The sequence below is a fragment of the Gymnoscopelus microlampas genome (assembly GCF_963454915.1).
Source record: "Gymnoscopelus microlampas genome assembly, chromosome: 9".
Lineage (NCBI taxonomy): Eukaryota > Metazoa > Chordata > Actinopteri > Myctophiformes > Myctophidae > Gymnoscopelus > Gymnoscopelus microlampas.
Genome location: NC_139946.1, coordinates 31,020,122 through 31,033,576, shown reverse-complemented (window position 1 = coordinate 31,033,576; position 13,455 = coordinate 31,020,122). Strand labels below are relative to the sequence as shown.

Below are 13,455 nucleotides of genomic sequence, written 5' to 3'. Positions count from 1 at the left end.
ATTTTGAGGTACTTTTACATTTTTCAATACTTTATACTTTTGCTCCATTACATCTGAGAGGTTAATGTAAATGTTTTAACCACTACAATTATTTGAAAACTTTAGTTACACGTTAGTCTATTCGAAAACCGACGTTTAGTAAAGATCTGAATAGAGGTCTTTTACTTGTAAGTAACAGAGTATTTCTACATTGTGGTATTTCTACTTTGACTTAAGTAAAACATCAGAGTACTTCTCCCACCACTGTGTCTTGGAGAGAGCGTTTTATCTGATGGTGCACCCAAACACCTGGTACAGAGAACGGTGTAGCTGGGCAGAGCAGTGGTCTGTGATGATGGCATTTGCAGAGGAGGATCCTATCATTAGCAGTGGTGGAAAAAGTAGTACAAGGATGGAGTTATGAAATGTTTCTACTGTACCATTCATCCTAAGATATCATAACATCATAGAAAAGGTAAGAAAACCTTAGTCCAAAATTCTCCTTTAAGTACAGTACTCAAGTAAATGTACTTAGTTACTTTACACCACTGATCATTAGCGTGTCTGTTGTACACAACGCTTCAGTTTCACTGTCCTTTTTGTGCCGAATACTGGTAAATAATGGACCTTGATATGAAAAAGGGTTGAAAATCACTGATGTAGTACTAGTGGATGAGATGCATGGAGGACCATAATGTAAAGCTGACCAAGGAGTGAACCCTGCCATCTCTGCTGTGCCTCCCCATGTGTCCCTCTCAGCACATTTTCTCCTGCACCAGCACAGCGCTTAACCACTTCCCCCCATGGCGTTCCGTCCCTATTTTGGGCACGTCATTATTATGAACACTTTCACATTTTGTTTAAAAGCATTTTCAAAAAACTTGAAATGTTTAAAAACAGCACGGGTAGCACTAGCAGATCTACGAGCACTACAAGGTTGTAGATCGGCTACTTTCGCTATTCGTCAAACAAACAACAAAGTACCGGTACTGTACATACTGTAGAGCTAAAGTGGTTGAATGAACGGCTGGCTGGGCACGATTGGATAAGAAAGAAAAAAAAAGAACTACACTACTGAGCAGAATATCCACCTTTTAAAAATGAATGCAGCTTTGAACAGGAAAGGTGAATTTGAGATGCATGTGTGCTGTCTGTACTGCAGTGCATACAGAATGTCATCTCATTTTTTTCTTCTTTTAACCAATTCAATCCGGGAACGCATCTGTGTCATTTAACATTTTTAGCTATAAGCATTATTTTATACTTTGGCTATTCAAAAATCTTTCAAAAAATATGAATATATATATATTTTAAAGGGAACATTATTCACTCAAATCTTTGCTTCTTGGGGTCCCTGGAACAAAATATTTTCAGATGGGGGTCCGCGGCGAAATACATAACTTTGTGCGTGCTTGACATGAAAAAGTTTGAGAACCACTGATATAGCAACGTACGTTTTTTTCAGAAAACGGTTTCAATTTTCAAGATTTAAGAGCCGTGCTATAAGCTTGTATATCTGCTATTTTTCAATAGCCAAAATATAAAGTAATGGTTATAGCTAAAATTTGTAGATGCGTTCCCGGATTGAATGGGTTAACCTATTGCTACAGTAGGTGAACTTGAGGGCTGCCCATAGGGCTTTACAGAATGCTAGTGTGTGTAACAGCTGAGCAGCTGTACAACAGGCGTTTTTATGCACTCACTGATCTGTCTCATACTCTCTGGATTATCAAAGCGACATAATATCGCTTATTTTGTGTTTTGTACGTCTCCTTGCCGAACCCTCAGCACAAAGGCACGTTCACTTTCACTGGATCTCCTTACGTGATGAATAGATTATTTTATTCAATGCATCACATAACTAATAGAGGCAAGGGTCCAACAATAACATATGGCCACGCTACATGTGTGGTGTCACTGGGGAGGGAGGGACCATGTGAATGATCCTATCCTATCCGTGTGTGTGTGTGTGTGTGTGTGTGTGTGTGTGTGTGTGTGTGTGTGTGCGTGTAATTTAGATGCACGCGAGGGAGACTGCTCTGACAGCTGGGGGACCAGCTTGGGCTTAAAAATACTCTCCTCGCTCCACTGCTGTGTGTTGGAGTGTGTCTCAGCAAGAGGCAGGAAGATTATACTATAACTAGCCAGGAGTACAGTATACGGCTGAAGACTATATAGCTTTAACCCATTAAAGGTGACTCTCCATCAAACAGACTACTACAGACTACTTCAGATTACAACATACTACAACAGACTGGCAAAAGTTGGCATTTAGTTCAGCACAAACTGTCGGCCGATGCGCACATTGTTGTGCGCATGCGTTAGAGCTGGCAGCGCTGGTCTGCAAGATCCTGCCAGTGTTGCCAGGTCTGCTTATTATAAGCGACTTTGGGCTTGTTTTCCTGCAAAGTCGCTTGTAAATATTCATAGTTGCGGGTTGCTTTTGTTTGGGCTTGTTTCCGAAGTGCAGTTGCTTATTTGGGCATGCTTTCAAGATTCTTTCTGAAAATAGCTGATGTAATAGGGCTCAAGTGGTGAAACTGGTCGCTTCTTTTGGGCTTGTTTTCATAGACCTAGTCGCTCACAGAATCTGGCAACACTGGAGCCCGCTCGGACTGCAGGACGGACCAAACCTGTCCTTTACCCCCCTCTCTCCCCCCTCTTCACTACCCCACGGCTATCGACGGCTCTACCGGTCGGGACACGACCGAACCTGCTCGGTCGTTGATCAACGGTAATCTAAAAATCCCGACCCGACGGCACAGCACTATCTACAACAGGTTGTCGGCAGGTTGTCGGCAGAAACACCTTCTGAGTCGGCCCGAGTCGGGCCGATAACGTTGCAGTGGAGAGCTGCATTAAGACCGGGAACGCATCTGTGTCATTTTAGATTTTAGCTATAACCATTATTTTATACTTTGGCTATTCAAAACTAGCAGATATACAAGCTCATAGCACAGCACCAAGTGTCAGATCCTGTGTCTATGTGAAACACGACATTTGAAACGATCTAAATGTCTCAATAGAAGAGCAGGGATACCAAATACGACAACCCCAATTATATAAATGATATTATATTAACATACTCTACCATACAGATTGGATAAAATCACATTTTATTCATAAAGAAAAGTGACTGTGCCGCTGTAAGTACAATTTTTAGGTACTTTATTTGAGCATTTCCATTTCTACACTACTGTACATCTCAAAATGCCTTTACACAATATATTATACAATTATTTTACAGCTTTAGTTAATAGTTACTTTGTTCATACAAAACATACATTAACTGATAAATGATGATGTATTATATAGGTTAAGCTCTACCCAGCAGCACATGAGGTAATTAAAATCAGCCCCACCTTTACCAGCTGGAACTAATTACAATCATCCAATAATATATTGCAAAATGGACCGTTTTGCATAATGAGTACTTTTAAGTTTGGTACTGTAAGTACATTTTTAGGCCAAAACTTTTGTACAATTACTTTTTTGAATACAGGACATTTAATACAAAGTATTTCTACACTGTGGTTTGCTACATTTATTAAAGTAAAAGTCAGAGTAGACTACTTATTCCACCATTGACTACACAGATTAACAATGTATTCCCACTCAGAACGCACCTTACATAATCACGTACACGTCATGACCTCATACTGGCTCAACCATCCCTCCAGGGAACGATCTCATTAATTATCACCAGAAGGAGCGGGCACCCCGGCAGACACAGTGATAAACTGATGACAACTAAAACCCATCTGAATCGGCTGTGATTTTCAATTACCAACTCTTCCACGGCTGTTGCGTCTGCATTTTCGATGAACAATGCCATCATTTATGTAACATAGTCTGTTTGAACTGAGTGCAGATTACAATTTGTTTCCATCTAAACAAGAAACTCTGGGCTGTCACTGTTAATCTGATTCCAGGCGCGTCGAACGTGCACATTTCATACAGAAAAACACACAAGCACATGTACTACTCACAGGACAAATACGACTCACAGCGTCAAAACGAAGTCGGGCTACCGAGAAGTATCCTGGTTTTGCCAGCCACTCACTCCACATCGACATTAAAACACAAACCTTGTGTTTTGTAAGTCCAGCAGGACTTACAGCTACTCAGAACCTCAAGCAAGCCCCCCTCCCACCCCCACACCCTCACAAACTAATCCTCCATGTTAAACAATAGGCTGTTTGGTGGGAATGCCGCTTTGCTGTGGTGATCTGTGGGTTAAAACAGCAGAAGCTGACCTGGGGCCCCATGACACTGACCTTCCCTTACATAACCACCATCATCATCATATGGATCAACTTATACCAGACCCCCCCCACCACCACCACCACCCAATTCTGCCCTTGGTCAATACAGCCTCATTGTACAGCATATGCCTAGGAGCAGGGAGAATTTAATCTACTGCCAGGTGGAGCGTACTATTCATGGGAAAGATGTGAGAGTGGGGGTCTCATGGTACGAGTCAAGTAGGGGAGTTAAGGTATGGGTAAGCTACAGTAGGTAAGAGGGAGGAAGAGTTGAGGTAGTAGGTAGTAATGTACGCTGACGTAGGTGAGAGGGTAGAGGCCATCTGGGAATCGGAAGATTTGACCCTCGGCTCTACCAACATTTCAGTGCTTGTACTGTACCTGTCTGAGTGAGTGTCAAAAAGACCCCCTTGATTCCAGTCTAAGTGTCCCTGAGCAAGACACTTGACCCTTAACCCATAGTTTGGGTAAAAGCAGAGGATAAATTCTAGGTATGTGCAAATGTACAAGTTGGCAAATACCCCAACAACAAGTAAAGGGGACACAATTAGTATTACCATTAAGGTAGGAATTAATGTGAGGAATTAAAGGGTAGGATATACTGTAGGATAAGGGAGCTACGGTAGGTAAGGTTAAAAGTGATGCCATTTGTCTCTTACCAGCAGAAGTCTGCTTGAACTTGTCACTCTTCTTCTTCCTCCATTTCCATGGCTTAAAGAGACGGCCCAGGGTGGCAAATTTGCTCCGCCTGCGAATTGGTGGTGTGTGCGTGCCCGGGACCAGCGAATCAGAGCGCATCGCTGCCAACCGCTCTACCTCTTCAGCTGGAAACAAGACAGAGATTGACCAATTAACTTAACAGCAAGTGCAAATGCCGCTGGTTATAAAGATGTAATATAGCCAGTTCCTGGATTTTAACCCCCACTGCACTGCACATCCCTCCTGTTAAAGGGAGTAAGACAAGCATCAGCAAAATGAGTCAATGACCACAATATCAATTATAAATGTATACAATTATTTATTTTCCATCAGAGAAAAATATGTTTACAATCTAGAATCAGCGCTTAACACAGTTCAACTTCTTCCTCAGTCTTCTTCTCTGTTTCTCTATAAACCGTGCTTCACTCTCCACTGGAGAGTGTGTGTTCTAATGTAATCACACTGCAGGCTGTTCTATTTAACCCACTCTGCTTTTCCATTTAAACTCCCCTTTTCCCATTACGCACCATCCAGCTCCAACAGCCGTGTGTTCGGAAAAAGGACTTGAGTGTGCCAGAGGCAATGAAAACATTTTAACAGGCAGGCATGGATGTGCGCACACGCACACCACACACAAATTACATGTACACAAGCAGTGAACGCTAATGCATTATGTAAATCTATTTGTTACCTCGTGACGGGGAGTATGCTTTCTTCCCATTGTGTTTATCTGGTTTCAGGCTTTCTCCAAAAGTTATGATCGGTTTTTCATGAAACTTTGTGGAAACTTTGACCATGGGGCATATGGAAAACTGATTAACTTCTAACATTTGCGCCAAGGGGCTGTGCAGTGGGCATGGCTTCTCACAGAAATGCTAATAACTTTACAATTTTGTGTGCCTATCAACAGACATAAGAGGCAATTATTATTACATTATTGGCCTAATCAAACAAAATAGGATTGATGGAGAACTCATTTGCGGCCACAAATATAGTGCTGAACTATTCTACATGGCAGAAATGGCATCTCTTGACAATTGCACAGAGTTATTAGAGGTATGTACTCTACTGAGTGCAATCTTTGTATTTTCTGATTTGGATCGAAATTAAGTGCTTAGATAAGTGGAAGTACTTAGAAGCAAGAGAGAAAACAGAGAAATATCACATTACATTGGACTAGTAGTTAAGAGAGAGAGAAAATACCTAAACAAAATGTTATGGGATAAATCCTCACTAGCGCCAAGGTCAGCCCATGCATGGCTTTCTTTTGAGCATTCATTTAGCAGTTGGGTGCGCAAATGAATGAATAAATAATGAATAGCTAACTAATGAAACAAACAAACAAACAAGCCAATAAAAGGAGGCTAAAAGAATGGCTTAGGACAAAACAGATTATATAAAATATCAGTATTCAGTACATCATCAACTGTAGATACTGTAGGAGGTGGCAGCAGACCTACAGCGAAGGTTGTAGAAGCAAGCTTGTGACCAAAAAGCCACTTGGTTTTGTTAGAGCAATGCTCAAGACCATGCTGCTGTGGTTATAATAGTGTAATAGGGCATCAGGGTGCCGCTTAAAGCAAACCATGTGAGCAGCACAAGCTTATGACAACTGAATTTCCCCCATGGGAAGAAATACCTATCTATTTATCTATCTATCTGTCCTTGGATTATTATGTAAATATAATAGGCAGTCAACCATGGGGTGACATTAGTAATGGAAGCGCTATTAACCTCACCAAACCCCATGCCTAAACTTAACCATACTAACTGTGACTAAACTCATATCACGGTCTCTCTCTCTCTCTGTTTCACTCTCCCTCTGTCTTTGTTTATTAAACTGATGGTTTAACTGATGGTCTGCTCTGCCTCCAATTTTTCTGCAATGCATGTGGGTCCTACTCTCCTGACTCATAAGTAACACATTCATTAAAACACAAACACATGCCTAAACTCAATCAGCTGCGAGGTAAACATTTATTTGACTGCTCAGTGCACCATGATCAATCAAGAATGTGGAGGGTACCGACTCTGAGCAACGGCTGAACATTGAATAGGCCGATACCAAAAATAAAGTCAAATTTAGGGTTAGGTTAGGTTTACGGGCCACCTCTGGGAGCGTGGACATGGCTACCAATCTGCTTATCATTCTGTCAACAACCACTACTACTACCATAGTGGATTATCTTATCTAGGCTAAAACCCCTGCCGACTGAGACAAGCTCTGAATCAAACAGCTGAAGCTCACACAGTGAGGCTACATTCTTTCCCTCTCAGACCATGTGCTTGTTATCTTGGTGCTACATCACAAGAATCTCCCTCACAACAACAAATAGACTACAAAAGTAACCTTACAGCCATGATGATGAAAAAGATTAGATATGGTGTGGTGGTACAATGATAACACTACAATGATGCATAAAACATTATAAAGAAAATGTCTCATTGCTTTGAAAGTAAACCCAGTGGGTTAGCTTACAATGGAAAAGAAAAATAATGAAACAAGTAGGCTAAAGCAATATGTACAGTTGATATAATCTAAATAGTAAAATCCTCAGTGTTATTATCCATTTGTAACTATATGTGAGTGTGTACTGTGTAGAAATGTAGCCTAACCATACAAAGGTCCGGAATTCAAAATGTACTTGAGTAAAAGTACAAAAGTATTGGCATCAAAATGTACTTAAAGTACCAAAATTAGAGAGTACTCATGCAGAATGTCCCAAATGTCCCCAGAATGTCTCAAATGTATAGAAATATATTGAAAAACAAGCTTGCAGATCGGCTATTTTCAAATGGCCGAAATGTATATAGGGCTGGTGTATGTTTTGTAATAATAATACAAATCTACAAAGTAACTAAAGTTTTCAAATAATTGTAGTGGAGTAAGATGTAGTGATGTGGAAGTAAAAGTAATGAAATGTGTAAATACTGACGAAAGCGAAAATACCGTAAAATTGTACTTAACTACAGTACTTGAGTAAATGCACTCGGTTACTTTACACCACTGGCTATTATTTTACTACAGCAGATAAAACATCTGCATTCTGCGCCCCTGGAGCCCACTTAACGCACATTTCCACAGACAGGCAGGCAGAAGCATCGGGCAAAGGGAGCGGTCAAATCGCCTCGTTTACCACCTCTCTCTCTCTCTCTCTCTCTCTCTCTCTCTCTCTCAGCGCTCAAATAAACGAACATATCCCTGGTCCAGTGCGTTAGTGAGTTTTCTCTAACGCTCTGCCAGGCGCACTGCTATTCTCTTTGACCGAAAATTCCACTGCCGTGCGAGGTCTCCGTCTTTAGTTAAGATAAACACAACTATTTCGCTACTCTCCGAAACAAAGGCTGTTTTGTGTTGTTGAAAGTCTATTCTCCAGAGTGGGAAGCCTCTCAGCATCCCACCTTCTCTGTATAATACACTTTTTGGGCAGTAAATAAAATATGTCCGACAGACGGAAATTATTGTATTTACTCCACTGCGCCCTCTACAGATTTGGTCAATGGTAATTTAAATTAACCAGATCTGTAGAGGGCGCAGTGGAGTACATCAAATAATTTCCATCTCGCGGACATATTTGATTTACTGCCCAAAACGTGTATTATACAGAGAAGGTGGGATCCTAAGTGGCTTTCCACCCTGGAGAATAGACTTTCAACAACACAAAACAGACTTTGTTTCGGTGAGTAGCGAAATGGTTTTGTTTATTTAACTAAAGACGGAGACCTCGCACGGCAGTGGCATTGTCTGTCTATGAGCAGAGCAGCGCGTCTGGCAGGGCGTTAGTTAGAGAGAACTCACTAACGCTCTGGACCAGTCCAGTCCAGGGCTATGAGACGAACCCAACTTATTCCTCTCACCTTCCAGCGGGTCCGCCGCTCCACGACAGTTGCTGCATATGTGTTTGATCTCCTTGCCTATCTGACAGTGGATTATGAACGGCATGTTATTGTTGTTGCTGCTTGCAGCAGGTTGTTGTTGTTGTTGCTGTTGTTGTTGCTGTTGCTGCTGCTTGCTGCTGTTATGGTTACGGTGCTTCATCCGGACCAGACAGAAGGCTCTCCTCCTCTTCCTCGGTTTCTCCTCTTCTTGCTGCTGGACGTGGTTCTGACATCTGGATGATTCGTACCATGGTGGGCGCAACACTTCGCCTCCACAACCCGCCATGTTAGCGGTGAATGAATGGACTGCAGGGTGTTGGATGGACCCTCTACTATCCACCTCCTCCTGACTCGCAGACTCGCCCTCTCTCTCTCTCTGGTGATAGGGATTTGAAATGGTCTACTACGACTACACACACCAGTGTTGCCAGGTTTTGCGAGAGAAATAAGCAACCAGGTCTTTGAAAACAAGCCCAAAATAAGCGACTAGATCACAGCTATTTGAAAATAGCAGATTACAAGCTCAGGATATGCTATTTTCTAAAAATAATATTTTAAAAATATGCTTTTGAAACATGATACTAACAACACAAATCTTGTCTGAGGGTCCCTGGAACAAAACATTTTCAGATGGGGTAGCCCTGAAACATGACGAGCGTCATGTGAACCATGGCTACAGGACAAATACACATTAATTTGGAGGTCCTTGACATGAAAATGTTTGAGAACGGAACCACTGGTTTCAACCATAATACAAATGAAAATAATACATAGAAAAGATTAGGAAACAAGCCCAAATAAACAACTACACTTTCTTTAGCCCAAAATAACGCAACCCGCAACTACCAATATAATTATGTACAAGCAACTTTACAGAAAAACAAGCTCAAAGTCGCTTATAATAAGCCGACATGGCAACGCACACACACACACACACACACACACACACGCACACGCACACGCACACGCACACACACATACTTAAATTCTGTATTTATGTCCACATAAATACAAGGTCCAAAAGGACACACACAAATACAAATACACACGCACGCACGCACGCACAGGGGAGAAACACACATGCAGGTGAAGGAGTTTGAGTAACACATGATGGACACACACACACACACACACACACACACACACACACACACACACACACACACACACACACACACACACACACACACACACACACACACACACACACACACACACACACACACACACACACACACACACACACACACGTCAGCCAATGAGCGCTCAGACTCAGAGGAGGGATTTAGACAGTCTCAGAGCCGAGGTATGCAGATATAATACATGGAATGGTTATATAAACTACATTTTTATCCAAATATGTATATTTTTTTGATTATATCTATAGCCTAAGCCTACTGTTGTAGGCCCACTTAAACCATTGTTGCATTAGAGGGATGGCCTGACTTGAAGGGTAACATTACCTAATTGAATTGAGTTTTATTCAAGTGAAAGGATTTGAATACTACTCAAATAGCACATTCCATTATATATAGGCTATATATTCTCATTATGGGGCTGGCTGAGCCACCATAAAGTCTCCACGACCACTTGTAATTGAGCAGGTCCAAGCCACTGACTGAAAAAGGGCCCAACAGTGTCATGCTATGGAGCTCTACTGCCCCCTATGGTTTGGTCTGAAACGCACAGTCCACAACAGTCATTTGCAACACCATCTCAAACCCACAATTAGATATTTAATAACCCCCTAACCCTAACTTAATTTAAAAAAAGAGAAATTAACACAGATAGCCCTTCTGTTTAGAAGCTGAATAGCTGCTTAATGGCCACCATTGCCATGCTCTTTCTATGAGGGCACTAGAGGCAAAGAGATTCCAGCCTGTAAAGAGATTCCCCCCTCCCAGTAAGCTGTGGTGTTCCACAAGGAAGCATACTAGGGACTTTGCTGTTCCTAATATATGTAAACAACGTGACATCAGCTTGTGACTGCAATTTGTTCCTGTTAGCGGATTTCTCAGCTCTCCTGGTCTCAGACAATGACAAATTGCAGGTCGAAAAAACCCTTAGCTCTGAACTCGGTCAAAGGTACCGGGCTCGCTGAAACTATCATTACACCTGGGCAAAAGTGAATCCATTCTCTTTGGGTCCAAAATAAAGCTCTGCAAGGCCGATGGCTTCACAGTAAAAGTGGTGACAATGTTATCACAAGAAAATGTAGAATATTTTAGAGGCTAATCTTTCCAGTGAAAAATGGCAACTAAAGTAATCAAAAAAGTCAACCAAAGAACAAGATTTGTGTACAGAATCTCCTCACTCGTTAGTAGGAATACATTGAGGACTCTAGCTGGAGCACTCATCCAAAGGCCTTAAACAAGGCTCCAGACATCCCAAAACAAACTGGTCAGGCTACTACTTGGACTCACACCTACAACTCATCTAACCCCTGTCTCATTTTGCTAGGGTGGGATGGCTCAGGGTAGAGGACAGAGTACAGCAACTTGCAATGGGCCTGGACCTGGTCTACAAGATACTACACCACAAAGCCACCCATGTATACCTGTCAAACTACTTCAAAAAGGTTAAAGATGTCCACAATCACAACACCAGAGGGAGCTCCACACATCACGTTCAACACAGATTTGGCTCAAACAAGGTGTTGTTAAATTCGTTCTACTGCTATGTCACCAAAATGTGGAACACCCTTCCAACAGGCATAAAAAAAGTGTGAATCCTTACTCTCTTTCTCTCCTTCAAGACCGCTCTAAAATAGTAATACATATTTTTCTTTTTGATTACAACTTGTTCATATGATGTTTTTTTGCATAGCATTGTATATTTGTCTGTCATTAAATGTTCCTATGAATTGAATACACAGGACCCCAATGGAAACAAGCCATAGTGCTTTCTTGGGTTCAATCCTTTTAGCATATTTGTATTAAACTGTACCTTGTGATTTTTTTGCAAACTGTTAATAAAGTATTCAATCAATAAATCAAAAAGCTACTAGCTACCACCAGTAGGCGGAGCTCACCTATAAGAAATGGGCTGTATTTAATTTCATCTTTACAACAACCAAGCTGGCTCCGTCCGTCCGTCCGTCCGTCCGTGCGTGCGTGCTCGTGTGTGCATCTTTGTGTACGATGACAACAATGTGATGAAAACGTAAATGATGTGAATGGCAACATGGAACAAGGTTTTTCTTTTAGTTAATTTCCCTTACACTGTGTATGGGTGCATATGATATGCATGCATTTTATGTAACAGCAGAGGGAAAAAACATGTAGTTCCCTTTCATGCTGACTGAAGTGGGTGATGATTCATGGGGCTTTCACATTCAAAGCACAAGGCTGTGTGTCACTACACCGTAAAATCACAAGTGTGAATTTAACTCTGAGAGTGTACAAATGGAACCAAATGGACCCATAACTCTGTCTGCGAGAGTGCAAATGGAACCAATGGACTCAGCAGTGGGTCTCTCAACTCTGGTCCTGTATGGGGGACCCTGCTGTGTGCTGTGCCCTTTCATTTCAGGCATACTATAATCAAGGTCTTAACTAGCAGTATGCAATAAACTGGGTCCTCAGGGCAAGAGATGAAAACCGCTGTCTTAGATGAACATATAATGAGATTTATATGTAATCGAACGACTGTGTCACCAAGTGAAAAACCCACTTGTAAATCTGTTATTCTAGGCGAGTGACATGGTCGTACGACAACATATAAATCAGGTTTACGCCTACTTACCATTTATCACCCTTATACTTGAGTTGACGGGGGTCCCCCAGGGCTCTATACTTGATCCACTCATTTTTTCCCTCTACACAAAATCTCTTCACCAAAAATATCTCATCTACAAGCTCAAATCTGCTATTTTTGTCGAATGTTCGCCCCCAGAATAGGGCTAACTCACAGCGGCGTATTGTGGACTCTAGTACTATATCAGAGAGGTAGTTGTAAAAAGCATTTAACTACCAGAGTCTCAACCAATATTTTGCAATCTGTGTAAGGGCAGGGAAAGATCCACAGTGCCAAAGGCTTTTGATAAATCGATAAACAGAGCTGCACAATGCATCTTCATATCCACTGCGGACAAAATGTCATTTAACACCAAGGATGCTGCAGAGATGGTACGGGGATTAGCCTTAAACCCAGATGGATGGGGGCTCAACAACACTGAATGCTTGGATAAATACTGTATATTCTGAGTTGATCACATACCAAGGAAACACACGATAATTTACAAATAGGCCGATAGTTGTTAAGATCCATATGATCTCCTCCTTTGTGCAAAGGAATAACATGAGCTATCTACAGTACCACACTTTTGGAATAGCACCTGTTCAAGACTAGTTCAATATTTGTGCAATATCTCCATATATCTTAATGGCGCGGATAGCTGGAGAAAGTAAGGATCCAAACGATCTTCACATATATCTAGTAACTAACAACTTTGAAACCACCACTACGCAAAAAGACTGAAGCAACTGAGGGAACTAAATATACAGAGGAACAGGTGAACACGGGTGAGAAAATAATCTTCTTTAGTATTTGTGGAATCTGCTCTATATATCTACCATGTCTCACTGTGACGAAGGTCCTGATTGACTCTTCAGTAGGGGTGCAAACTAATCGA

The 13,455-nt window shown here is 41.6% G+C and overlaps 1 protein-coding gene across 4 annotated transcripts in view; it reads right to left on the bottom strand.

Annotated features, from left to right (window-relative positions):
• Positions 1-13,455, bottom strand: part of phactr1 (phosphatase and actin regulator 1) — a 40,146-nt gene that overhangs the window by 15,373 nt on the left and 11,318 nt on the right. For 2 of the 4 annotated variants that reach the window (XM_084067726.1, XM_084067727.1), the window contains exons 1-2: positions 8,802-9,179; positions 4,904-5,068 (exon numbers count right to left, since the gene is read on the bottom strand). In XM_084067726.1, the coding sequence (XP_083923852.1) occupies positions 4,904-5,068; positions 8,802-9,108 (472 nt within the window). In that variant the 5' untranslated portion in view covers positions 9,109-9,179. Of the gene's footprint in view, positions 1-4,903; positions 5,069-8,801; positions 9,180-13,455 lie in introns of those variants that run through there. The other 2 variants (XM_084067728.1, XM_084067729.1) reach the window with 1 other exon arrangement.